This window comes from Mchenga conophoros, linkage group LG6 (genome assembly GCF_057382185.1).
Source record: "Mchenga conophoros isolate Kocher_MC1m ecotype Shallow Benthic linkage group LG6, M_conophoros_male_GT1.1, whole genome shotgun sequence".
In the NCBI taxonomy this organism is placed as follows: domain Eukaryota; kingdom Metazoa; phylum Chordata; class Actinopteri; order Cichliformes; family Cichlidae; genus Mchenga; species Mchenga conophoros.
In genome coordinates this window covers 34383396-34411088 of record NC_140531.1, presented here as the reverse complement: position 1 = coordinate 34411088, position 27693 = coordinate 34383396, and the positions used below count along the sequence as shown (strand labels likewise).

At 42.3% G+C, this 27693-nt stretch overlaps 1 protein-coding gene across 4 annotated transcripts; it reads right to left on the bottom strand.

Annotated features, from left to right (window-relative positions):
• On the bottom strand, positions 1 to 27596 carry ldb1b (LIM-domain binding 1b). Of its 4 annotated transcripts, XM_085277688.1 has the most exons (12): positions 27264 to 27596; positions 21503 to 21668; positions 8280 to 8382; positions 6802 to 6846; positions 6489 to 6564; positions 6298 to 6400; positions 6046 to 6218; positions 4632 to 4754; positions 4466 to 4549; positions 3197 to 3320; positions 2956 to 3104; positions 1 to 2199 (listed from the first exon to the last, which is right to left on the bottom strand). In XM_085277688.1, exons 2-12 carry the CDS (start codon positions 21528 to 21530, stop codon positions 1969 to 1971), a joined length of 1239 nt encoding a protein of 412 aa, XP_085133814.1. In that variant the 5' UTR covers positions 21531 to 21668; positions 27264 to 27596; the 3' UTR covers positions 1 to 1968. The 4 variants fall into 4 exon arrangements, with proteins under 4 accessions (XP_085133814.1, XP_085133813.1, XP_085133812.1 ...); XM_085277687.1 differs by lacking the exon at positions 27264 to 27596 and having other exon boundaries at positions 21503 to 21981; XM_085277686.1 differs by lacking the exons at positions 21503 to 21668; positions 27264 to 27596 and adding an exon at positions 13981 to 14101.
• Between the last annotated feature and the right edge of the window lie 97 nt (positions 27597 to 27693).

The following is a 27693-nucleotide window of genomic DNA, read 5'->3' as shown; positions in this document are numbered from 1 at the left end:
TTTTTAAAGTGAAAATGTATCTTTTTATTGGTACCATACATTAATTATCAAGGGCAGAAACTAACCAAATCAAAAAAATATATATCAAACAATGATTTTCCTACAGGGTCTGGAGAAGGTACAAGTCACCATTCAAACTCAGTCATAACTGCTGCTGGATTCAACAGTAACAAAATGGAAATGTACAAAACAATGACAGAGCTTCAGCTGTTCATTTATTAGACTTTACAGACTCAGCATTGCTACCAAATATGCAGACTGAACTCAATGTGAGGCTGGTTTAAGAAGATGTGTATGATTCTGGTTATGAATACAAATAAAGACAATTTAGACAGAAAACTTCTTAAAACAAAAAATCTGTTTAGCCAGTGACGAAACATGAAAGTCACCGGATAACTAAAGTTCAGCGAGCACATTCACTTGACATCAAGTTGTAATACACAAAATTGTGAATGTTAAGTGAAAAAAAAAATCACTTTCTGTATAGATGAATACATGACTGAATTTCTGAATAAATTAAAGAAAATAAACAGTAAAACCATCTCTCTATGGTGGCATTGTACCCCCAGGGGGAGTTGTAATTTACATTTTTAAAAAAGAGGGAGGAGGAAAGAGAGCAGGTGGGAAGGTAGAGGGGACGGGTTCATGAATTTTCTCCTTTTTCCTATTTTTGTTTCTTTACATTAGATTGGGATGGCTTTAGGTAAATCTAAGTAAGAATACATTTTATTACAGTCAGACAGAACTTTGCTACTACCTTAAATATACAAGCACAAATACACAAAAATTCAAATCTCAAAAGGAAAAAAAAAAAAAAAAAAAGGAACAAAAAGACAAAATAAAAACATCCACACTAAAGTATTTCTCTTTTATAAACATAAAAGATAAAAACAATATATTTTAGAGGGGGAAGGGATAAAAGTCCTGTGTTGCTCCTTGGTCTGTAGCTTTTTCAGTATTGGTAGAAAATAAAAAAGTAACAATTGAAATGAAGGCGTTTAATACAAATTAAAAAACATTCTAGGGAAATATATACTGTATAAAAACTCTTAAAATGTGTAACTGTGTGTGTGTGTGTGTGTAAGACTGTGCATGTGTGTGTGTTGTCAATGTTCTGTTTGAAAGACTGCATTCACTGTAGTCTAATCAGAGATATTTGGGCACTAGGGGGACTCAAAATCCTTCGATCATTATGTGTGGTTGTGTGTGCGCGCACGCGTCTGTGTGTTTGATGTTTCCCTAGTGCCACATTTCACCTCTCTTATTAGTGTGTTCATTTCAAATGGTTTTACATACCGATTCTAAATCCTGGTCCATCTGCTTCAGCAAAGCCACCATTAAACTCACGCTGCTGCTTTTCTCTTCTCAAAACTTTCACAAACACACACTCGCACGCATGCAAGCGCACACCCACACACACACTCTATTAACAAACGTTATGGGCGACCCGCACATCAGCAGAGCAGACCAGAATCCAGAGGCATGTTTAGCGTAGGAGTGGACGAGTCGTCCCTAAGCGACTCGCCACCATCTTGAAGCCCGACTGCCACCTTCCCCTCCACCCCACCTGTTCCTACATGTGAACTTCAGTATGGATACTTTAGCGTGCACAGTTCTCCCCTGGACTAAATCATCACTCGTGCTACCCGGTTGCCATCCAAAACTGAAAATTGGCAAGAGCAGATGGGACTTTTTGTCTATGAAATGACGAAAAGGGAGCGAGAGGTGGGACACAGTGCCTAATTATCAGGAAGTCACCGCAATAATCGAAGTTGTGAAACTTCCTCCAGCTCGGCAAAACAGTCCGAGCCCCCTCGGGCTACCTGTGCTTGAATCTGAGCGCTACAGTGGTGTTTGGATTGGAGAGCAGATGATGGACTGTTACTGTTGCAGTCATGGCTATTGAGGTGGGGTGGGGGCCTAGGAGTGACAGGGAGGGGTTAGGTTGAGGATGCGGGGCTCTGGGCTCTACTGTGATGCCTGTGAGGTGGGGTTGTCGCTCTTGCTCTCCTGGCTGGAAGGAGCCTTGTTGTTCCAAGGCGAGTTGGAGCCCAGCGCCGGAGAGTTGTTGAAGCTGTCCTCGTCATCTATGCCATTGGCAGCGTCGAACTGTGTGTTCTCCAGCCGTGTGATCAGACGCTCATCCTCGTCGCCGAACTCCCCTCCCATCAGAGTGGGCTCTCCCACCACCATCACATCCTACGGAGTTACAAAACAGCACAACAATCAGACCACATGAATATCTTAGAACAGATGGCATACGATTTTATATCATACAAGCGATGCATTTAGTGCCTCTGAATCCCCCCCTGTAAAGCCACCTCTCATTTGCACCTGCTGTAGTTTTAGCAGGAACTTTGACCAACCAGCTGTTAATAATAAAGATGTATTTACTGTTAAAACACTTGCTCTGACCTGATTACAGTCAAGCAACATCTAAAATGTTAATTCCAAAAGTAATGGCTATAGACTAATGACAACAACTGAATTTAAAGAAAATTAATACATTTTCTACCATGAAAATGAAAGTATGGAACTCACCCAAAAGTCATAGCACAGTGCTTTTATTTTCCTGGGTTGCTATTAGTAACTTTTCCCGGCTATATTAAAAATGCATTAAATGGCACAAGTTTATCTTACAGTTAAACAAAACAAGAATGAACCCTGATGAGGTGTTTGCAAAAACATGAGAGGGTTTAAAAGTGACATTTGTACTTCTACTAGCTCAGTCAGTAACAAGATGTTTCAACTGTGTTTTAGTTAGGGTTAGGATTACAGAATCTGAGTCAGTCCTCATATTTTTGTACACAGAATGACTTTGGTTTATTGAGTCCCGCTTTTTTGTTGCCACGATTATCTGAACTCTCCTTAGCAAATCCATGGAGCAGTTTATCAAAGAGCAAAATGATAACGTCTGCTCAAATGATAGACACTAGATGGCACCAGAGCACTCACCGGAACTTGGCTGGACAGTGGGAAGCCACTACCAGGACTCTTCTTTTTGTTGTTGTTGTTATTGTTAGTTCCTCCTCCTCCACTGATGGTGCTGCCGCCTGACATCCTACGCTTCCGCCGTTTGTTAGGGGCTTGTCTTGATGGCTCAGCTACAGATAAGGAATAAAGAGAGAAAGTTACACATCCAGTTACCACATATCAACGTGTCTGCGTGTCCTATCTAATCATGCGGTTCACCTACCAGGTGGTGCCACCATCCTCTGCCATTTCTGGAACAGACAGGTCTTGAGGCAGTCTCTGGGGCTGAGGCTGTAGGTCTTGTGTCTGGACATCAGCTCCTGCATGGGCTCCAAAATCACACACAGCTAGAGGAAGGAACAGAGGAGATGCCACAGGTTAGTGATTACCCATTTTTCAAGGTAATTAGAGATGCTCCGCTTGATTTATTACCAGCATTATCAGCTGGTGTTCAGCATTATTACCATCACTGGTTGACTTGAAAGTTTGAGATCAGACAATGCGATGGGATAAAACATCAAGCAAAACAATTTGTTATCACTTCGCGGCAACGTTAGAGTGGCTTAATCACTACAGAGGCATCTAAAGCTCATGTTCCAATCAATTTTCACATGGATGTGAGGTGGTGCTGCGTGCTGTGTTTAAAATGAGAGGCACGCCAGATGCAGAAAAACAAACAGCCTGCTAGTATCCAACTGGGCCTGTTTGTCAAGCATACAAGAACATTTAAAGCATTACTGTTCTGCAAGGGGATGTCACCAATAACTAAAGAGGCAGTATTTTTCTCATGTCTCACACACAAAATTTAATAAACAGCTGTGATTATTTGCACAGTCGGGTAGAGGATGAAGAGCCTTTTTTTAAAAGCAAATGGGGAAATAGCTGTTGAATGAAATGTAAATTATGCAGACATAGATGCTGGTAAAATGTTGCCAAGATGATGACTTATAATATCCCCTTAAAGTTTTAAAGGTTCCTGTCAACAAGCAGCAGCTTCACGCTTGTAAAACAAGAGATTCAAGCAAAGCACTGCTCTCCAGAGACACTACTAGTCAAAAACGCTCTACATACAGGGTCAGTTTTTAGTAATAAACCATTTCAACCATTCTTGTATCTTTACTGTACATGAACACAATGTGCTTATGTTGGTTGTCACCCCACAGGATCTGTAAAGCATCCAAAAATAAAGTCTCCAGTTTGTACACACCTTGACTACAAACTATATATTCATTTATAAACCAGAAGGTAATCATTCAAAGTGCTTTAAAAGCAGGAACTGCTCTGAACAGTCTTCTCACTCTACTCAGTGATGCTGTATATAACATATGCTGCTGTTTGGCAGGTTACTCAATGTCCCTAATTAACTGTTTAACATCCTGTAAAGTTTTCAGAGATGGAAATGTTTTCTTACGAAATTACATCTGGACCACGATCAAGACACAAGGAAAGAACATTTTTCCAAATCCAAATGTTGCACATGTACTGTACTCACTCGGAGGTAGTTGAGGGTGGAGTTCGACAGGCCACATCTTGTTATGTTTTTGGACAGCTGGTCCAGCATCTGAGAGTCTTGGGCCTGGAACATATGGAAAGGAGATTAGAAATCTAGCAAACAGCGTGTGCCGGTGTGGGTTCCTACTTCCTCTGCATTCACTCACATGCATGGCCAGTATACTACGAGGAATGAGTTCACGGTGTTGTCGGATACTGAAGTGCCACGTCTTTATCCTCATCATGTCGTCAAACATGAACTCCAGGTACAAGCGCCCTTCTACACACACCTGCAGAAGATCAGAGAACTGGAGTTAGTACACAACCGAAGAGAGACGAATAGAATCTATGCAGGAGTGGGTACATGTTTACACATTTAAAGATTAGTGTTTTTTGCAGCAGGGAATTCATTAAGAAATTTTTCGAAAATACTTTTTTAAATAATTCTTGTTATACAGAATATCAGATTCTCACTACACGAGTAGAACAAATCCCTACGTTGTCTGCAGAAAAGGACAATGATATGAGCCAAGTTCATGATCAACAAAGCTGCATGTTGCCTTCCATTTTTGGGACAGTAATTATACTCAAAATAAGAGTGGAGAGAGGTGGAAAGAGAAGGTCACATCTATCATCAATGCAATGTCAACCAAGTTAATAATCACTTGCGGAGAGCCTGGGACAGAGATTCTGTGCACGACAGAATGCACGAAACACTCATAAAATCTGATTAAAACGGCAACTAACCACGTCCTTAATGCTGTGGTAGCATGCAGGTAACTCGAGGAGACGACCAGTTTTTGATCTGCACAATCGGTTTTATTATTTTTTATTTTATTTCTAAACTTATGTATCTGTATGTTAATAAGAGGAAATATTCCTGATACGTTTATTTCAGGGACACGGCTCTAAACCCAGATGCTCCAATCTGCTGTTTGTAATGGACAGCCAATCAGATGAAAAGTGCCTTAAAGTGAGAGAAGCTAAATTTACATCTTATTGAGTATTAGGGCCAAATTAAGAAAAGAAACATGTTGATCACTTTGAGAATAAAGTTGAAATTTCGAGATTAAAGATGAGAAATAGTCAAAATGTGGCGATTACAGTTATTGTTTCAAGACAGATTTCTATACCCTTTCCAAAATGCCTTATTTAGATGAGTTGGTGAAACAAATTGATCAACTGTCTTGTGATACAGCATACATCCACTTTATTGGATGAGGGTGGAACTATTGATATCCTTGCATCTGTCCACTGCCAGCCATTACATTTTGTGCAAATCCACTCTTCCGAGTGTTTTTATTTTTCCTTCTGCAGCTGCAGCTTCCTGCACCACCTTTTTGACGTCTACGTGCTAAAAGAGAAATTGTTTCCTTCCTTTTTACTAAAGTTAATTATGAAGATTCCACCGACTCCATTTTTCTTGAAACAACTTTAATCTCCATATTTCAACTTTTGTCTCGAAATAGAATTACTCTGATGGACATAGACAGAAATTTCATCTTTAAATATCAGTTTTTAGAAGTACCAGCTGTATTTGTCCCCAATACCTCATTGTCCCCATCCCCTGCACATACACACCTGTGTGAACATGGGTTTTCCATTCTGTGTGACCATAGTGCACTGATCACAGTCGAGGGAGACAAAGTTATTGTGGAAGGACTCCTTGGGATGTTTCAGTACATAGTAGAGCTCAGTGGCACCGCCCTCAAATATACTCCGGAAGTACCTCGGGATTAACGTCCGGCCAATTGCTGTAAGAAGAAATCGGAATCTGAAAAACCTGATTCTGAAAATCTGAATCTGATTTGTGTCATTCAAACAGCTCCCTACTGTAACGTTTGGGTCCATCTTCCAGACAGAAAGTAATGGTCAGCATGGCATCGTCCTCAAAGAACTCTGTAGTAAATGCATCCCACCACAGGTTGTCACACTCCTACGTTGTAGAGAGGAGAAAGTTATCCATTAAACACCTTTTTGGGGGCGTTTAGCGTCAATGTATGTGGCTGTGTATGCACACAAACCTCTGTCCAGTTCTGTAGTCGTTTGTTGAGCTCATATATTCTGTAGTCTGTCTGGTTGCCATATGGTGTGTGCCTCCTGGAAGAAACAAATTGAAAAGAACACAAAAGCTGACAGTCATCAAAATGCAGTAGGGTTACAGCTCTCATAGACTCTTTAGATTTAGCAGGGTTTAACCCAGTTGAGGTTTACAGTCTTACTGCAAGATCTCTAGGCAATTAAGAGAAGGGAAAAAAAATCTCACAATCTTATCTGTATTTGTATTACTACGGTTTTTAAACCTGCCTGGAATAATGGGAAACAATGTAGTCTTACCCTATTCCTGGCTCCAGGTATGTGGGAGGGTACATTGGAGTGGGGCTGTAGAGAAACAGGAGACAGAGACATTATTACATTCAGCTATAGTGCTAATATGCTCTCCTCAAGGAGCTAGTCTGCCTTTACAACCCCGGGACATGAGCCAAACATGGCAAAAATTGGATGAGACGGTAAATATCAATTCTCAAATGCACAGACACAATCAACAACTGCAGCCGATTCATTTATTTATTTATTGCAAAATGACAACGGGTGGAAAAACAACCAAAATTTAAAAAAACAACGATATTCTCCAACTTTACTGAGCTACACAATTCAATGCAATTTTTTGGCTGTAAATTTTCACCTCATACAGCAGTTAACAGTTTAAACATTGCTCACAGTAGCTCAGCAGGTAATTGCCTTTATAATTCGTGGCGTAAACGATGAATGAATAACATTTTTCTACTCTGGATTACAGCAGTACTGATGCAAATGTTCACTCAATGACAGAAGATCAGCGGGCCCCCCTTTACTTAAATACAAGGAATAAACCTTCATATATTAAAGGTGTTTTACCAGTGCGTGGTAATATTGTACAACGTATGCAACACTTTGAAAAACGGCTTATATTTAGGATCTGATACTGGAAGGTAGCATCACTCAGTTATTACATTATTATGCCAATAGATGATCTCAAGGCTTGATGCTTTTTTAAAGCATAATGCATTCAATTATTAATTGAGGTTTGCATGTTCTCCCAATCCCTGTGTGCGTTCTCTCTGAGTACTCCGGCTTCCTCCCAGAGACCAAAGACACGAATGTTACAGTAATTGGCGAGACTAAATTGGCCATAGATGGGGACGTGAGTGTGTCATCTCTCTGTGTTGCTATGTGATTGACCATTTCAGCTGGGATAGGCTGTGCCCCCTCGCCCGTAAGTACCATAAGTAACTAATAAAAATGGATGGATTAAATAAATATTGAACTAAAATTTCCCAGGAAAATTCACGCTTCACGCCAGCTTCAGCTAATATAACACACTCTTGCAACACTGATGTGCTCACAGTCACACCTACTGCATGTGCTCATCTCTCTACACACTTTGAAATGAATGTGCAAGCATTGAGTGGCTACACTGATCCCTCACAAAACGTGGGAAAACAGACTGAGGAGGATTTCTATCTGTTGGTTTGATTTTAAATTAAAGGCTTAAAGTAATTATGCAAAGATACAAGATTTCCTTCGTCGTGTTTGTAGAGCGGAGCTGAGACAGCTAAAGTGAGGATAATGCTACTTAAGTCGATAACTTGTAAGGTTATTGTAAACGCACTGCAAAAACTTTGCGACAACAGTTTGAATGCACAGAAGCATTTGAAAAACATTTGACAGCTAACAGAAAACATACTTTAAAAACAACACAGTTGGCCCCATAAGCAGTCAGCTAGACTAATTTTTGGCAAGCTTTACAAACACAGCACAGAAATTAAACTCACCCCACGTCTCTGTCCAGCATGGTGCCGGGGTGGAAAGGGGGGAAAGTGCTACCGTTGGGGGGCTCCTTGGGGGAGTACAGCTTGAACGACTTGGAGGAACAGCCTGGAATAGAAGTGACGTATATATTTGTAATATACATTATTATATTTAACTTATGGCAGATGAAAACTTGTGACCTGACGGAGAACATGACGTGTGTATAGTAAGCATGCCAAATTTAGACACAAAAGATAAAGATAAAAAATTTATTAACTGAAAAAAAAAGTAAACTTTTCAATATTGATAAAGCTGAGGTTATGGGAAAAAAACCAACAAAACCAAAGATGATGATGTCGAACAGGGCTGTACGAATCTGTAATACTGAGATTGAAAAGATGCAAAGGCCCACGATACGGCATCAGATCTTGCCTTACCTACTTGAAGCATGCTAGTATGGTAAAGTTGTCAGGTTTAAAGATTATCTGGCTAAAAACTGAAGCGGCGATACATAAATACATAGTTTCTTTTTTGGTCCATGATCCAATCATGATTGAATAACTGGACCTGTGCTAAAAATTGTTTTTTTTTGAAAACCAAAGTAAAAAGTGGAGAACTGTTACACCTCTGATGCCTAATCAGCCTGAAATAACCAGTATGGTCCAGTTTTAACTGCACTCATTCCATGGTCTTCCCTGAATGGCTCATTTTTGGGGCATTAAAATATAAAACAACACAATGGAAGAAGCCTCATGCAGCACTACCATAGAAACTGGTGCCTTACCATGAAGTACTAAACAGTAAGTCAGAAGGAACCCCAAACACAAGAGAAAACATACTGATGACACTGACACACACACATAAAGATCCAGTCCCTGTTCTACTCTAATTGCCTGGCTCTCTTATAAAGGCCATCCAGGCGTGGCGGCCTCTGGGTCACGACCTCTGCGTCACCATGGTGAAGCCCCACCTCCTTCATATCTCTCTGTGGTGTCTCTGCATATTAAACATATTTATGTCACTGTATGTCTGAAGGAAAGATATAACCAAAGAGGGGGACTTGTCTCAGAGGAAAGTTTGTTATGAAATGAGAACACAGTGACGTAAGATGTATAGTAAACAGTTAAACCAGTAAAAAGTACTAGTAACACTTCATAACACATATCTGCAGACACACTGTGGTGAGGTGGGCAGACAGAGGCTGCCTAACCTTTAAAGTCACACACATTAGGATGTTGTTCCTATAAATCACTAATCTATGCATCCTTATGAAATCCATTCTAGTGAAAGGAGGAATTGCATTCAAATATGTTGTGAATAACAGCAGCGATCACAGCTTTTACAGACCCAGAGGTAAATTAATAAAAAAGTTTTCCGTAAAGAGTATAGAGCCATAAAACATTTCCATCTTTCTAAAAAGTTAAAAAGAAAAGGCAATAAAACACTCATCTATTTGAAACCCTGGCTTCAAATCGAGTTAAAAACAAGCTGTTTACTATGTGCAACACTATGCTATGGGCTGGATGCACCACCAGAAGACAGATAAATAAATAAATAATCGATTCTTTGTGTGTCCATTAGTTGTTGAGAGCTCCATTAGCTCCTCTCCTCTCCCGTTAGCGGTTAATGACAGGCAGTCACAATCACATCAGCTGGACTCCACTTCCTCCACTGGGAATCGTGTTCCTCTCTTTTACAAGCACACAGTACACAATGTCGACAGAAACATACACATTAAAAATACACACATCTGCTTGTGGACAGAAACTTTTAGAGCAGATCATCTGTCAAACTGGCACGGATGCCAAAAAACACTCAACTATTGACTTTTCTTCATGCTCAGCCGCCAAAAATCCACCCAACATCACGTCTCCTCTAAATGGGGATATAACCTGTCGTGGTTGTGCACTCCTGCCACTCAAGACTGCCACCATGATTGGTACAAGGGACAAGATAAGGGACAAGTATCCAAACGGAATTTGTGAGCCGGATAAACCTGAACCACATTGTTAAACTTTGAACGTAAAGTGACACCGGTTTAGGTTATTTCGGCATCTATGCTTCATAAATTTAACTGCTAAAGAAGATTGGATGTAGAGTTGCTACAAAGGCAATTAGAATGGCACCAAGCTAGCATATAGTTGCTAGCTAGGCTAAATTTTTTACGGGACTCGAGCGAGCTTAACAACAAAACGCCAAACAATAATAATCTGAAAAGCAATACATTTATGTGAACAAACAAGACACAATACATAATCCCGATCCCCTCAACCACAGCGACGGTGACTGTGTACAACACTGCCTCGTAGGCCTGCAAGGTAGGCTAACGTCAGCTAGCCTGAAAACTGTTTGTAACCAGTTAGCTGGTTTTAGCCTTCCTGCTAACGCCTTAGCGTTAAATCCCTTCGCAACGAAAAAGCACTCAAAAAGAGGAGCAATTACACCGGCGGCAGTTCCTACACCAACTGTAAACGTTAAAAAAGCTAAACGTTAGAGTCGAGTAGTGTGTTTGGAGGAAAGGCGACCCTTTACCTGCAAAGAAGTCCTATCAGAAAATTGATGTTTACAGATCCGTGCTGATAGACCGTGTGTACGCTCCGTGCGTAAAAACGGATAGGCCCGCTGGACGGCGGTTGGCTGGACGCAACGTACCCACACAATACGTCCCTTTGAATTGGATCAATAAAAAAATCTCCTCCAAACGGAATAAGGCCTAAATTGCGGGAGTCGGTCGGTTATGTTTTGTCCCGCATGAGGCCTTGTCAGTGGGCTGAAGCCTGCTGTGGGTTTACATATGGACCCCGATGAGCCCTTTGTTCACGGGAGGACATGAACAATAGCTGTAGGCCCTCCTCCTCCTCTCCCTCTGCAATGCATTTGCTCCTCTCTCCTCTGCCCAGCACCGCCAGCCGCCCTCTCCCACTTCTGCTCCTCCTCCCCCCACTAATGCACAACTGCACATAAAGGTTGTCTGGTAAGCATTTTTCCCTTCCTCCTCCCTGCATCCCATATCCCTTCCTTGTAACTGACACAGATGAGAATTGTCCTAATGCAACTCAGTGGAGATGAGCGTGGAGACAAAGATCATGCTGACTGCAAAGTGGCTGTCATGTTTACCTAATTAGTGAACATAGGCTTGCTGCAATCAGCTTGAGCTGAGGCAGTGACAACCAAGACCCTGGGCCCAAGCAGGATGCAAACGTGATGCACATACATTTGCAGTGGAGCAGTCCCATTGGTCAAAAGTACACCAAGATCTTATAAATTTACACTTAAAGACAGCAGAATAAGTTTGTCAGTTAATTCTGCCTTTCAGTTTGTATGCTGAACTGCCCAAGGTGGACGAGTAAATCCCCTAACATCAGGAATCTCTATACCCTCTTTTCCTCTCTGAGTCTGCGCGCACACACACAGATCCACGCACACACACAAAGCACTAAGCCAAAAGGAGAATCCCACAGGCTTCTAAATCTGCTTAAATCGCCTCAAATAATAATCAGATATTCAGATCACAGCCAGCAGAGATCTCACCCATATGTCCAAAGTTGTGATATAAAAAGAACAAGCAGTATTAGGACAGCAATTTTTCCATATTTATGCAAGCGTCATATCTAACACGCAAACTATTTGATCTACAGCATCTAACCCCAAAGGACAGAAAAGACAGATTATCCCATATCGAGGATGTAAAGTAGTTTCCTTTCACCCACTAAAGAACTTTCCCTTCCTGCTGCACTCTTTAGGTTGTTACAGCCACCAGCACGAACACGGTTCTCATTAATACACCACCCATGCACACTGGGAGTGAAAACAATGTTTCATAAATGATTTATTCATAAATTAAGCCGCTGTTGCGAGCTGCTCAGTAAACAGGTCTTCACAGAGGGAGTGAGACTAAACACTGGTGCTGATCAGTAATATGACATTATTGCAACATTATAATAACATTTATCATCAGCGTCGTTATTATTATTATTATCATCATCATTATTAATATTACATTCATCTTCACCTTTTAACTGCACTATAGATAACACATATAAATGACTGGAAATATATACACCAAAGCGGACATGAGTAGAAATGTGATTTTTTTTTAAGTTTCTTTTTACACATTTTGGTATGCAGAACAATTTAAACTTCAAGCATCAGTTAAACAAGTTATTTCAGTGGGTTATGACTTGCTGCCTTTGTCTGATATTTAAAATCCCATTTGTTGTTCTGATGGTGTAATATTTTATCCTGAACCAGACTTGCACTGGGGTGTATTTGCAGTGGTATGCAGTTTGTGTGCCCGTATACATGTTGCTCCATGATTCTTTATTACATTGTACACATGATATAAATACATGATAGTTTTAATGCAATAATCTAATTCTCAGTTACTTATAAGTCATTTAAATGTGTGCAGTAGATATAAGTAAAGATGCAATTTTTGCACATTTTTTTAAACATTATTCTCACATTTTCATCCAGATTTCTTTTTACTATTATTACTATGTTATATTTTTTAATTCATGCCGGCATTTTGATACACTGAATCTAGGTGTAATACATTTTATTGTATTTTTATTTTTATGCTTTTTTCCATTTATACATTTAAAATACTTGTGTATGTTTTTCAAGTGATGGATCTGTTTGTTGGACATCTATCCCACCGGGATCTGCTGCTCTTATATGCCCAAAATGAAGACAGCAACTCAAATATGAACCTCTTTGTAGACTCTGATGTATGAAATCCAGAGTATGGTGAAGTGCACTGTCTCCCAGAGCCAGGCATGTAGAGAGGATAAGCCTCTATAAGGCCTGTCTCTCACCCGACCAGCAACAAAGATGCCTGGGCTGACTTTATGTATATTGGTTTGACCATGGTAAGCCTGTGACATGAGCTCTTCACAGCTCACGAGGCTGCTGTCAGTCCTTTGGCAGCATCTTTGTGTGTCTAGTACCAGGGGGAGGTGTAGTCTGTTGTAGCTAAGAGTGTCTGTTGTGGGTGACTTATGTGGATTTGCCTATCTTACATTGGCTGGCCCCTGTCACTATGGCAACATGAGCAATCATTGCTGACACAACCAGAGAGAGAGGCTAAGAAACATCCATGGAAATGGACACACAAGGGTTAATCCTGTGTGTGTGTGTGTGTCTCCCCAAGCTCACCCATTGAAATGGTACATGACGGGGTTAATCCCCAGTGCATGTGTGTGTGGTGGGGTGTTGGAGAGGAGGTGGGGGTGGGAGGTGTGTCAGGATAAGGCTTGAAGGGCTTACACACACCATCTCCTTTGCTCTCAGGCATAGGGACAGCCTTATCTTCAACCAGCACCCCAACCAGTGAGGCACACGGGTACACTCACACAGATCTGCCCAACCCTCGCTTCGTCAGCTTGCCTCATTTTCCTGCAGTTAAACATTCACACCTAAAGCCATAAAGCCATGTATAATAAGTGCTCAAAGCGGACACACATGGTGTTTTCACTAAGCCTACACTTTAAACCCACAAGTGCAACCTGTTTAAATTGACCTTTGTTAAAGTCAATAAAAAGAGAGTAAGAGACTGAACTTGTACAGCATTTTGGTATAAATATGCTGTACTAGTTCTTGCTTTTAAATAAAAGATAAATCAGAAATTCTTCTTTTCGACCGTTTTATTTGACCTCAGAGGTTTTTGTTACCTCGTCAGCTGTGAGAAAGGCAAAAAGGAAAAGGTCAGCAAGACAGACTTACCTCCTTCAGACTCTAGCTGTTCTGACATCGCCATTTTGTCACCTACAAATGCACTTTCACGGCTACACACTGATCTAACTCAGAGCCTGAGTCTGTGTTTTCATGCCTCTCCCACTCTCTGATATCTTCCATGTCCAGACTGTCAGGCTCAGGGGCACGAGGAGGGGGAAGGAGGATGCCTACAGTCTGTGTGTGTGTGTGTGTCTGCCTCGCATGTGCATGTGTGTGCGTGCATGCTATCGTGCACATGTGCAAATGTGTGCAATGTGCCACTTCCACTTACTAGTCCACAGGAAACTCAACTGCACATGCATCTGCCAGAGTTCTGATAAGAACCATTCCCGCCAGCCTCCCTTCAGCACAATCCTAAGCACTGATCTCAGGACAGTTTTGTGTCGGTTTGACTGCAGAAAAAGCCCTGACCGAGCTGATCCCAGCTCAAAGATGAGTTCCAACTGGAGAATGAGTGACATCAGTTAAGTGCTGTTTTTTCCGTTTTTTCCCCAAACAGGAATGAAAACAGAACCACTCCTCTTTTCATAGATAGCATTCACTGCATTTCTTTCCCAAAGCTAAAAGCATGCCTACTGTTTCTCGACTTTTCCCACTTCACAATATTAAATAAGTACTTTAGACACATCAGTGGCACACACTGTCTACACGGAGGCTAGCTACATGTCTCTAGGGCTCGTTTCACTGGTGTCTGCCTGCCAGATTTGATACATTTGGCAGCTCAGGCCTCTTTACTCCTTTATTGGATCAGATGGGGGGGGACAGAGATCTCTCTGTCTGATTCAGCTCTGATAAAAGATCCAAAAGACAAGCTGCCACTTTTTGGAGGAATGAGCTCTAACAGTGGCCAGCTTTAGATCAAAGAGACTGTGAGCCAGAAGAGCTGCAGACACTTAACTGACGCAGAACTTCAGCTGTAGTTATTTTAATGGACTCAAGGTTTAGGGTTAAAGCAAAATGTCTTATCTCAACAGAGAAACGTACAACAGAAGAAAGTAGCATTCACATTAATTAGCAACATGGTGGCTCACAGCAAGAGGATTTCTTTGTGGAGTTCAAATGATCTCCCTCAGCCTGGGAAGGTTTTCTCTAGTTACTTCTGCCACTGAACAGCATCCCATCTGGGCCCAGGACACACTCACAAAAGAGATTCCTAATCTCAAGAGTTGTACTTAGTTATTACATGAGGGCAAAGTACTAGGTTGGACCCCCTTTTCCCTTCAGAACTGCTTCAATTCTTTATGGCACAGATTCAACAAGGTGCTGGAAACATTCCTCTGAGATTTTGGTCCGTATTGATATGATAACACATTTGCTGCACGTCCATAATGTGAATCTTCTGTTGCACCACATCCCAAAAGTGCTCTGTTGGATTTCGATTCTATGACTGTGGAGCACATTAGAGTACAGTGAACTCATTGTTATGATCAAGAAACCACTATAAGATGATTTGACTTTGTGACATGGGATGATATCCTACTGGGAGCAGCGATCAGAAGATGGGTAGACTGTGGTCATAAAGGGATGGAGATGGTAGGCTGTGGCATTTAAACAATGCTCAGCTGCTAGTAAGGGGGACAAAGTGTGCCAAGAAAATATGTCCCACATATTACACCACCAGTAGCAGTCTGAATTGTTGGTAAAAGGCAGGGTGGATCCATGCTTTCATGTTGTTTGTTGAGGCAATGTTTTTCCAATCTTGTATTGTCCAATTTTGGTCAACTTGTCCAAATCAAAGCCTCAGATTTCCTATTCTCATCTGACAGGAATAGGTTTTCTGCTGCTGTAGCTCACCTGCTTCAAAGTTTGGCGTGTTGTGCATTCAGTGATACTCTTTGTCATTCTTTGGTTGTGATAAGCAACTATTTGAGTTACTGTTGCATTCATATCAGCTTGAACCCTTCTGTCCATTCTCCTAATATTTATCAGGGCAGAGAACTGCTGCTCACTGAATGTTTTAATGTTTGGAGGATTTTTTAACATCAGTTCAAGATAATACAAACATCAGGTTCTGCTTCTATATCACCTGGTCAAAGATGTGCACAGGTAGCCTCACTCTAGAATTTTAATCACAAAACAGCTTTACTATATCTTGTTGGGTGTTTTTGTAATCTTTCTTTACATGAACAACCACTGGAATCAAAAGTTAGAAATAACTGTCTAAAGTAATTTTGACTTATCTATTTAAATCACAGGAGACCCCAAAAACAGGGTGTGTGTGTACGTGCGTGTACAGAAAAGCAATATAGGTAATAACAATCAGGGATAGAAGTTGAAACCCCTTACATTTAAGAACCAGTATCAAATGGTCTTATTTATAAGAATTTTATCCCTCCAACCTCATGTAATACTAATACTGCTGAGTTTGTCAGCTAGTCTGTGCAAAACAGTGATATTAAACTAATTTCAGTGGCGCTTAAGTCCCAACTGGGTCTTATTTTTCTCCCTCTGTGTTCAGATTTAGATAATAAAAAGGATATTGTAAAGCTCAAAGCTTGAGTAAGCTTATTTTATCCATTCAGAAAATTATTTTATTAAAAAAAAATGTATAATAGGATTAATATTAATAAATTATTAATTTCTCCCTCTATTAAATCATAGATAATGTTAACGTCCCCTGTCCAAAATAATGAAGCTTAACACAGGGACTATTGATATTTTGTTCGGAAAAATAAATAGTTTTTAAATACTATAAGTAATTTTTTTTTAGTGAGGACTTTTACTTTGAAAGGACTTGACTGCTTTTACTTAAACGATCTGAATCTCTTGCACCCTACAGCTCAACTGTCAGACGGGAAATTGTTATTGATGCGTCTCATTTGCAAGAGAAAACAAAAGTGCGACAATCAAAACAAGCGACACTGAATATAAATGGATCTGCTGTTGCTCAGCAGAGATCCATCACTCATTCATCTGCTTTACAGTCAGGAGAAATCACTGTGGAAAATTCGGACTGACCTACAATCTGCAGCTTGTCCTTTGATAGCAGCGCCCTCTCGTGGCCACAGTGAGCCAGTGTCTTTGTTTTCATGCTGCCCTACAGTTTGTTTTTTTTCTCACTCACTGGGTGAATTCCCTACTCAGGATCTTTTTGGCAGGCAAACACAGACACACTGCAACCTGGGAAGTTCAGCGGCAAGTGCGTCACATGTTATAACAGGCCAAGAGGTGAAGGGATTAAATCAGGAAAAGGCTCAGCTGTGAGGCAGTTTGGCATTGAAATATATTATATGAGTGTGTTACTTTAAGTGTCAAAAGAATCATGCATGTGCTGTAGTAACTTAATGATCTATATTATTATCCATCATCTTCACTGTTGCACTCCCCCCCCCCAACACCGCCACCCCCTTTTCTCCCTGGCATTTTGCAGGTAGCTTAGATTTAAGTGTGTGTGTGACAGATGTGCACGAGTGTGTGTGGCGGTGGCTGGTGTCAGCTGGCAGCTGTGTGAGTGGAGATGACAGTGCCCTGATGCTGCGTTCTCTGTTCTCTGGGAGCCATTTTGTCTGTCTCTGATCTCAGAGTCAGGTCTGCCCCCCCCACCCCACACACCCTCAGCCAATCACGTCACCGCTCAGCCTTGCAGAAAACATAGAAACACAGTCTGATCTCTCTCTCTCACTCTGTCTCACCCACTCCATCTCCCTCCCTCTCCTACAGTGTTCATCTCCTACTTGCTTCTCTTTTCTTGGCTCTTCTGCACTCTGCCCCCCCCCCCCCCCCCCATCACCTCTTCTCCCTCCTTTCTCCTGCTTCCTCCTCCTCCTCCTCTTCCTCCCTTAATCCACATCTTTCCTCGGTGTCTGCTCACTCCCTCTCTCTTCCCCTCTGTCACACCCTCCTCCTCTTCAGGCTCTCTTGTTGTGCAACCCGTTTTTAAACAGCTCAGCCTTTGTGCGTTTTTGTCTGTTGCCATTTCAGCCAGAGCTGCAGTCTTTACTCATTTTCCTCCAATCAGGGACACCATGTGACTCTCTGCATGAGAGGGCACAGTCCCTTCCCCCTTCTCTCTCTCTCTCTCTCTGTCGCTCTCTCTCCTTCTCTTTCCCTTTCCCCGTCTCCCTCCTTACTCCTCCCCACCGCTTCCCCCACTCTAGCCAGCCAGCCAGCCAACATACGCTAGCAATCAGAGGAGTCAAAGAAAAAGAGGGAGTGAGGGGAGGGTGAGAGGGGAAAGAAGGATGAAGGTATATACACAGTGCAGACTGAAACTGTGTGGGAGAGGGGAGACAGGGGAGGTATGGGGGGGAGATGTCACAGAGGTGAGGGGGGCACAGAGTAGTGTGGATTTTACTGTAAGGTCAGTGTAGAATAGTATGAAGTCATCTAATTGATGTCCAAGCAGAAAACACAATAACCATTGAGTAAAGTTATTCCCTCACACACTTCGGCCCACTGTTTATGTCATCCACATGTCAGGACACATGCTGTGTGTGTGCATCCAGACGCACACACACACACACACACACACACACACACACTCACGTACAAACTGTGAGCCCACACAAGAAGGGGGAGGATCCTTGTGCGTTGAACACGGCTCAGGAATGTAAACAACAGAGAACAAGACGAAAGCAACCGAAAGGCAGAAATTATATAGTTTCACATTTTACATGCTGTTGTATTTAGTCAGCTTTCTCAGAGTCTCTGATCGTGTTTTAATTATATAAAGAGGGTGGCAACTTAAGCGTGTAAATTAACTAGCGTCACTTTAGGGTCAAGCTTTGGGTTCATTTGAAGTTGACTTGAATGAATGGAAGTGATTGTTCCGTTTTAGGAGGCAGTGTTTACATTGGTTTTCAGTTACCTCATGTTGTGTATACATGTGTATCTGTGTGAGTGACTGAAGCTGTATTAATCACACGTATTCTTTAAGGTCACCAGATGTGCATGAGAAAGTAAGATTGCACAGTTGTGTTGTCTTTTTAAAGTTTGGGTTTTGCTAAATATGTGTCGACATCTATGAAGCCAGGAGCTGAAAAGTGAAAGATGTCACCAGACAAGAAGCTACTTTGTCAATAATTTTTTTTTTTAAGTGAGAAAAAAAAAGAAAAATGAGGAGAAAATGAAAAAGAGAATACAAAAGAAAACAGAAAAAAAAGCCAAAAGCAAAAAGGGGAACACCAGAGAGAACAATATGAGAGCAAAAGTGGAGCGCAGAAGAGTGCAGTCATACGTCTTTTTGGAAATTTCCATGACCACGTTGATTAAGTATGCAATCTGACCACAAGATAGCTAAGGCCCGGTTCTAAACAAATGCTCTCGCCTCTGCTGTGCAGGCTTGTTTAACGGCTGAGGTGGCAGCGTTTGCCTTTGTAACACGGAGCGCTGCGCAGAGATTGAAAACACATGATTGAACACACACACACACACACAGGCGAAAACTCTGATGCACCATATTCCCTGTACCATTGTGCGCTCCAGACAAATTGTTATCTGGTGCGTCTAGAGAGTTTGCCCTTGCTGATACCAAATCTGTCTGCCAACATTTTTCTATACTATCCAGCTTTCTGATCCGTCATCCTCGGTCGTGTCTCTTCCTATTCATCTGTCTACAAGCTGCAACTGTACAAGCCAAGACGAGCTGACATTGTCTCTCAGTTTGCTTCTCCGAAACTTTCCGCCTTTAAAATAATCTGCAATGCTAAAGAGTTTCCAGACCGCAAAACATGGGACCAGTTAGTGCTCCATCTCTCTAATGACTAAAGTCGAGACTGGCACCAGGGAAATACGATACTCGATGAGTGGTTGGCTAAATTTCTTTATCCACATCCCGGCTGTTTGAGGGTTGACCACTGTGGCCGCTGTGGCCTGGTAGGCAGGAGAAGAGAGGAGGCCACGTCAGGGTTATGCAGCACCCTACACGCACATAAATACACACAGCAGCTCACAACTTTATCACACTTCCTTCCTCCTCTCCTGCTGCTGAGAATTATACAGCAGCAGATTCTGAGAGCATCTATCATGATTATGAATACATTCGCAGCTATAGGATTATATTTCATGTCCTACACATCCTATCAGGAGTGCTACATAAATCGCTGTAACACTTAATAATATATTGCCTGAGGCTGAGCAGTGCAGGGTTTATTTCTAGACCTTTATTTCTCTTGTTCTTTCCACCTCTGCCTGATTAAAGTCAATAAAACCAGAAGAATTATCTGTTTGCTGTCAGGCGTCCCACACCTAAACACAACTGTTTGGGGACTGCGGGGAGTTCCTCAGAAGTCGCACGCCTCTCAATATGGTGGCCTAATATGACGGATATTACTCCCTCCAGGTCGCTCTCCGTGGCGCTGTTCCCAGAAGCCCTGTAGCCGATACTCAACTTCAACCAATTTTAATAAAATGGTGACATACAACAGTCGGACTGCGGGGCTGTTTTGTTATCATGGCGCAAAATGAAAACGGCCTATGAAGCTACGACTGTGGCGATATGACTGACACTTCTTCAACCCCAAAGACAGATATTTAACATGAATGAAGAAGCCTCAGATGTCACAGAAAACAGCAGCGAACAGAGAGAGGTGCAAGTAATTGTGTTAGAGTAAGATCAGCGTCTGCCCTTCTCCCACTCGACCGTGCACTTGCTGACCTCGTTTTGTGAACTTAAAGAGAACTTCTAGGTAAAAAGCTCCCTAACAAGGCTATTATACATCCATGCTTTGGTTAAGGAACAAGACTTGAATCTTTAAAAATCACGTCCCACAGATGTAGCAGGGCACTTTCTTCCCCACTTTGATATCAGTGATAAAAACTGCTTCTGTACCTGCAAGAGGAGCATCCCCTCATCTCCCTCTTCACATATCCTAAACAGCATACTCCTGTGTGAGCTACGAAACATCAAGCATTCATTAATAACTCTTCTGTGAAAAGAGGAGCAAAATCAATCATGCAAGCCTTTGATTCATGCCACTGATCTTTGCCCTTTAAATGTCACACTTTGATCCCTTTTTTCCCTCCTCTCTTCTTTTCCACTACCTCCGCTGTCAGATTTCCACTTTGGATGAGAGAGTAACTTATAAAGGACTCTGTTGTTAACCTGGGCCATTAGTCAGAAAGCATCAGCATCATTAGCAACAGCAGAAACAGCAAGAACAACAACTGGTGGAGGAAGAGGAAGAAGTTGCATTAGTGGCGCCACTGCAACAACTTCATGCACAGATGTGCGCGCCGCAAGCAAATATCTTCAGCGTTTCATCTTGAAACTAAAAGAGTATGATGATAAGAAGAATGCATGTTTGCTGCATATGTCCTAGTATTTTCTTTGCACTTCATCAGCCATCGCAGAGGGTGACCTCCCATGAGCCTTTGCAAACAGAGCCCTAGGGCCTCGGGGCACCTCTTTCCCCATCTCTCTGCCCCAGTTGGTCACGCCACAGCAGCCGCTGCACTCACCAACCAAAATACAACAACAACAACCAGAAAAAGTCAGCGGCTGGCAACAGCAGCAGAGGCAGCAGCGGCAGGGCTGTCGTTAAAGACAACCATCACCACGGCAGCTACTTACCGGGACACGCGCAGCCGCCCACGGACATCTTCTCACATGTCTGGTGTGAATCCGATCAGAATGATGGTGGTGGTGGCTCTGTTATCCCTGCTCTCTTCCTCTCCTTTTCTCTCTCCTCGTTCTCACCAGTCACTGCTGCCGCCACTGAGGCTGCTCACATGAGCGTCTGTTATCCCCACGGTTCACACACACAGACACATACACACACATATACACACCGCCAGGGAGCAGAGAGAGAGAGAAGAGGGAGTGAGTGAGTGAGTGAGGGAGGGAGGGAGTGAGTGAGTGACGGCGAGGGAGGAAAAGAGAAAAGAGAGAAAGAGGGGAAGAAAAGGTTAAAAAAAAGAGCACACACAAACACACACACACACACACACACACACACACACAAAGGATCAGATTCTCTCAGTTGTAGCTGTACACTGAATCACACTGCGAGTGTGTGTCCAAGTGTGTAAGTGAGTGCGTGTTGTCGAGTGAGGAGAATACTGCTCCTGCCTCTGCTCTGCCCTCACCCTCATCAGCCCTGCAAATTACAGCTCAGGTGGGAGGAGAGAGGGAGTAAGAGAGAAAGAGAGAGGGAGGGAATGAGCAGCTGAGTGCTAGAGAGAGAGAGAGCGAGAGAGTGTGTGTGTGTGTGCGAATGTGTGTGCGAGCGAGCAAGCGAGTAAGCTAGGGCGAGAGAGAGAGTGGACTGTCAAAGTGACCTGAGAGGCAGATTTGAGAGAATAACAACCATGTGATGTGGGTCCCTTTTTTCCCTCCTTTAAATATGTAGAGACTGTTTTTTCCCCTTTTTTTTTACTGCTGCTGCTACAATGACACACACACACACACACACACACACACACACACACACGTGAGCACACACACGTAGAGAAGTGAAGCTTTAAATGATCCTCAGGAAATCTGGCTCTGTGTGTGTGTGTGTGTGTGTGTGTGTGTGTGTGTGTGTGTGCACGCTGCAGCTGTCTGAGTGGCTTGTTACCATCCGGACAAGGTCTGCTACGGGCAGGGGGAGGGAAACGGGTGAGGAAAAAGGGAGGAGGATGCAACTAACATGCCTCCTCTCTCTCGCCCTCTCTCTCGCCTCCCTTTCTCACCCATCCGCTCTCTCGCTCCGTTAGTCTTCCTGTCTGCAGTATGTCACACAGTGTTGCTCTCTCGCTTCACTCATCTTCCTGTCTACTCGGCCATTTATCTCTCCTGCCCTTCCCTCCCCCCACGCTGTCTCTCTCTCTCGGTCCTTATTACTCTTTCTTCCATTCTACCTTTCCCTCCCACTGCCTCCATCTCGCCCTAATCTTCCCTCCATCACTATGTCATTTCTCTTTCTCGGTCAGATGCTCAAGTTTGTGTCAGGAGGAGAGAGTAGTTAGGCCCACATTAAAAGCGACATGACACCTGACTGCTTAAGGACACATCAGGTACTATCCTACTCTAATTGCCAAAATAAATAAATAAAAGACAAGACTCTGACAGCGAGTTGTTGCGATTAACAAGTATTTTTTCCTCTCTGCCAAAGAACTATTAAGCTACATCACTGAGCCATGTAGTTATACATGAGCTCTGCAGTTTATCCTGAGTGCACTTCCCTGCTACTCCAAAGTACTCAGTTTGTAACTAAATGCGTATTAATCCACAGCTGACAATAGTTCCCAACAAATGCATGTCTGCTTTTGATCAAAGCCCCAGAACCCAGTAATTTGAGGAAAATCACATTACCTCTTTTTTGTAAGTTTAGATAGATATTATACTTAAATGATTTAACTTGGAACAAATTGGCTTTGTGGCTGAGTGCCACCGACATGGATGGTGGTGGTCTTTTCCTGGCATTTGATATCTTGTAAACTTGTGGTCCCTAACCAGGGTGCTATTTCAATGCTGAAAAGGTGCCAAAAACTCCAGTTCCTTGTATGACCACTTGAGGCTGGCTCCTGAATCAGGTCTGATCCCACAGACTTGCATGTTCAGCCCTTCGGCACAAATAAGTTTGCAGCCTGGCACATAAAATATTATTAGTGGCAGGTCTGCTTTGATGTAGATGCAAACATAGGCCGCTACAGATAATGGAGGTCTGCTACACTTCACCTCAGCTAATCTAAGTCACTGAAATGGACTTCTCAAGTGTGGGTGTTGCCACCTTTTGGAGCACTTTAAGGCAAATGCAATTATAAGACAAATTAATTGTACTAACAGGCTGTCCAAGAAATCTGTGCTGGGGTTTGACATGTGAAGTTCTGTCACTGTATTTATAAGTTACTTACCACTAATTAGCAGTTAGCTGTTTTTATGCAGCTTATTAGTTCATAACTTAAGACTTGCAAGTTGGAAGCTTAGGAGCTTAGAAGCTTATATGCAAATTAACCATTTGCTTCCACACTAAGTCACCCAGCTCTGGTTGCTACTGTAGAATTTAGTTACCCAAATTTATCTTTATTTCCATATTCATAATTTTTTGCAGTTATTTTCTCGTAAAATACTGGTAAAATCTTTCTTGTTCACCTTAGAAATAAAATAAACACCTACTCACCAATCAGCTACACTGCTAAACCAATTATAATATGGTGCTGCAAAAGCAGCTCTGCCCATCAGAATATGTGGAGTTTTCCTGTGATGTCTGACACCTGGCAGCAACTTTGGGTGCTGGGTTGGTCTTGTTCTGGTGCATCCCAAAGATGCTCATTTGGATCGGGATCTGGGCCGGTTTGACGGTCGGATCAAAACATAGGGGCTCTTTATTGTGTCCTTTATTGTGAGGGCAAGGTCTCTGAGTAGAACACTGCATCGTAACAAGACAATCAATGTTGTTCACTTCACCTGTCAGTGCTTTTAATGGTTGTGGCTGAGCAGTGTATAAATTGTGCTTATTCAGGGATTTTAGCCATTAGAAAGGTCATGACCCCCACTGACATCCTAAGACTGAATACAACACATTCTGCACATACGCACATTCCTGAGATGTCTAATTATAAACAAGAGCGTGCCGTTTCCCTCCAGAATGACATCACAGAGTTTTTGTTAAATCTGGTTCTCTCTTTACATGCAACACAAGTCTGCGTAGATTGCCTCCCCCACATATTCCTACTTGCCTTTTTTAAGACACTTGCTCTTTGTCCCCCCTCCCTCTCTTCCTCACCCTCTGTCTCATTAGGCAGCATCTCATTTTGAGGAGGAGAGCATTAAGCCAATCAGAGAGGGGAAGAAAGAGCAGAGGAAGGAGGGAGAAGGAGAGAGGGAAAGACGGCGAGGTTGCAGAAGGAAGAGGGCAGAGATGGAGTGAGTGAGAGAGGTGGTGAGAGAGAATGAGAGAGAGAGACACGAAGGAAAAGAGAGGGAGATGGATGGAGGGAGAGCGGGAAAGAGGGAGGGTGAAAGAATAAATAGCTCTGGCGCACTCGTCCCCCATTACCCCGGGAGGGCACTGTCGCCATGGCAATGTGGCAGAAAAAGGATAGCACAAGCATGATGAGCTTCTACACACGCAATTTTATAAATGAAAACTGTGATTCACACATGTATCTGCCCACATTAACAGTTTCATGGAGACATATTTGACAAGTTCATACTTTCAAATGGGTGTGGGCAGAAAGCACGGCGTCTTAAACTCTACAACAATCATTTATACACAGGCATGCACACGCATTAACAATTTGCCAGTTTGCAGATAGTCAAAGCCTGCATAACAGAGAAATAACCGAGACAAAGGAAGCCGTGGAGGGAGATTACAGCATAAAAGACAGGCAGTCAACACAAAACAAGAAGGTGAAGAAAAGGCACCGGAGAAGAAAATAATAAAGGAGAACAAGAAAGCAGTTTTTTAAATACCTAATCAAGTATCACCGTTCCCTGCTGTGTTGCCTTACAATAGACTTTATTGGATTATGATGCGCATTTCCTTTAACTTGTTTTTTTCTTCTTACCCCCTTTTTTCTCACTAATCTATAAAACACTTCAGTAAACCCAGCATTAACTGATTATTTTGGCTCCACTTGGGGAAAGACAAATACAATATTGACAAATTATCACTTCAATTACTTGTTATAGCTAATGCATCAGCAAGCAGTTGCCAATTTATGCACCCAGAAGATGCAAAGCAGCACTAATGCTCATTTGAAATGTTTTTTTTGTTTGTGTGTTTGTTTGTTTGTTTTTTTTGTCCACCTGATGAATGCTAGCTTAATATTTACTCATTTTTTGCTCCTCCGTGATGCCAGACAGCTCTTGAGGGAAGTTTGTCTACGCGGTCAACATTTTGCTGACTCTGTGTGTGGTGCACAGCAGGTAGCATACAGCAGGTATATCAGGAATTCCCAAGCTGACACCAGAACAGGAACAAAACTGATGAAGTTGCCAGAAATGCTCCTGTGATGGTGATTTTCACAGCCCCACGACTGAAATAACAGGTTGTTAATCTTCATCCCCTCATAAATCCAACATACAGATTTATGGTTTCATACTCTCCCACATCAGCACTATACTTAGGTTTATTTCTGTTTCACTCTCTGGATTTACATAAAAACTTTAGGTTTGTTTAGTGAAGTTCTAAATAATTCTATGCACAATTGGTTTAGACTTGTACTGCTCTGCTTGTATATATGTTGAGTTCTTCCTCAATAAGTCAGCTTATTAACTGACCTACTTAACAGGCCCACTTGTACTTGTGCACTCAAAGGCCTTCATACAGCAAGTCTCATTCACCCATTTGTGCAAGCGCTTTTTTTCTATAGAAGTGCTTTTTATCTAGCATTCACATATATTCACACTCTGATGAAAGCAGTATCTTGCCCAAGGATATTTCGGCACGCAGACTGGAGCAGCCAGGAATCGAGCTTAGTTCCTATTAGAAGATAACCTGGACTACCTCCTCAGCTACAGCCACCCCTAAACAAAAAACTAAAATTGCCCGTTCTTTTTCAAATATAGATTAAAGAGTGTGTTACAGCAACAGTTTCTTATTTGTGTCGACAGTGTCGCATTACTTAAAAAGTATTAAAAATGTTATTGGAATAAGTTTAACAGTAGCTGAAGTCAGTATGCTGCTAACATACTCGTGTAAAGCTGATGCAATGTTTGCCATCTTAGAAAATGCTCTAGTAGATTTTGACTTGTTCTGCTTTACCTCACAGGATATAGCCCATCAAACATTAATATACCAAGTCCTACTGAACCTCTGTCATGTCTCTGCGACCCTCTGTGACCTGGATTAAACACGTCACACGCTTAGGTGCTGCCAGGTTTGACTATAATCAGTATGTGCGCAGCAGCAAAGACAAAAGTTCATTTCCCAGGTCATTAGTCATGCCTGTTAGAAACAAGCCTGTTGCAATACTTTAATAATGTAGGAACCAGCAAATTAGCAGCTACAGAAGCACTGCTGAAAAATTTTGCTCTAGAGAGTAAAACAAATCACCTAAAGTCAGTAGACTGAAGTTAAAAATGGCTTTAGTGCCACTCTCATGCCTTTGTAGCTGCATAGTTATCTGTTAAAGTTGTTTGGAAGGCAAATGTGGTGGTTAATTAGCTCAAGAAATCTTGTGTGCATCCAGCCTGAGGGCAAAGCAGAGAATGAAAGAGGCTGTTCTGAGCGAGCCAGCCGTCTGTAAACTCTTATGTAAGGCAGAAACTGCATCCTGTTTCTCTCAGCTACATTATTGATGTAGGTTTCTGTTACCATGCCGAGTGTGTTTGTATGCATACGTGCACGGAAACATGTGCACCTGTAAGTCACTATCTCTCGGATACCTCTGGATAGTCTCACCTCTGCTGATCTGCAGAAAGGGTGGTCTCCCCCAGCTGAGGTCTTGTCACTCTCCCTCCTCCCCTTTCCACCTCTCCGCATGCTCTCCTGTTCTTTCTTCACCTCCTTTCGTCTTCTGTATTAATGTAAGTCCTCTTGCACCACCTCCCCCTCCTTCTCTTTCTCTCTCAGGCCTTCATTTCTCACTAACAGATGTTCTCTGAACCATGTGGGAGGGCATTCCTCCACTCTGCTTTGAAAGCAAAGAAAAAAGAAGACTTACTTGAAGCAAAGAAAAAAAAAATCAAACGAGGACGAAAGCAACAGAGCTCCCCAACTCAGCAGTCTCCAAAGTAATGCCTGTGTGTCCTGCTTTTCCCCCATAGAGAAGGTGTCAAGTTAAAGATCAGAGTGCTTTTGCCTTTTTATAACACACTGCTCCCAGTGTTAC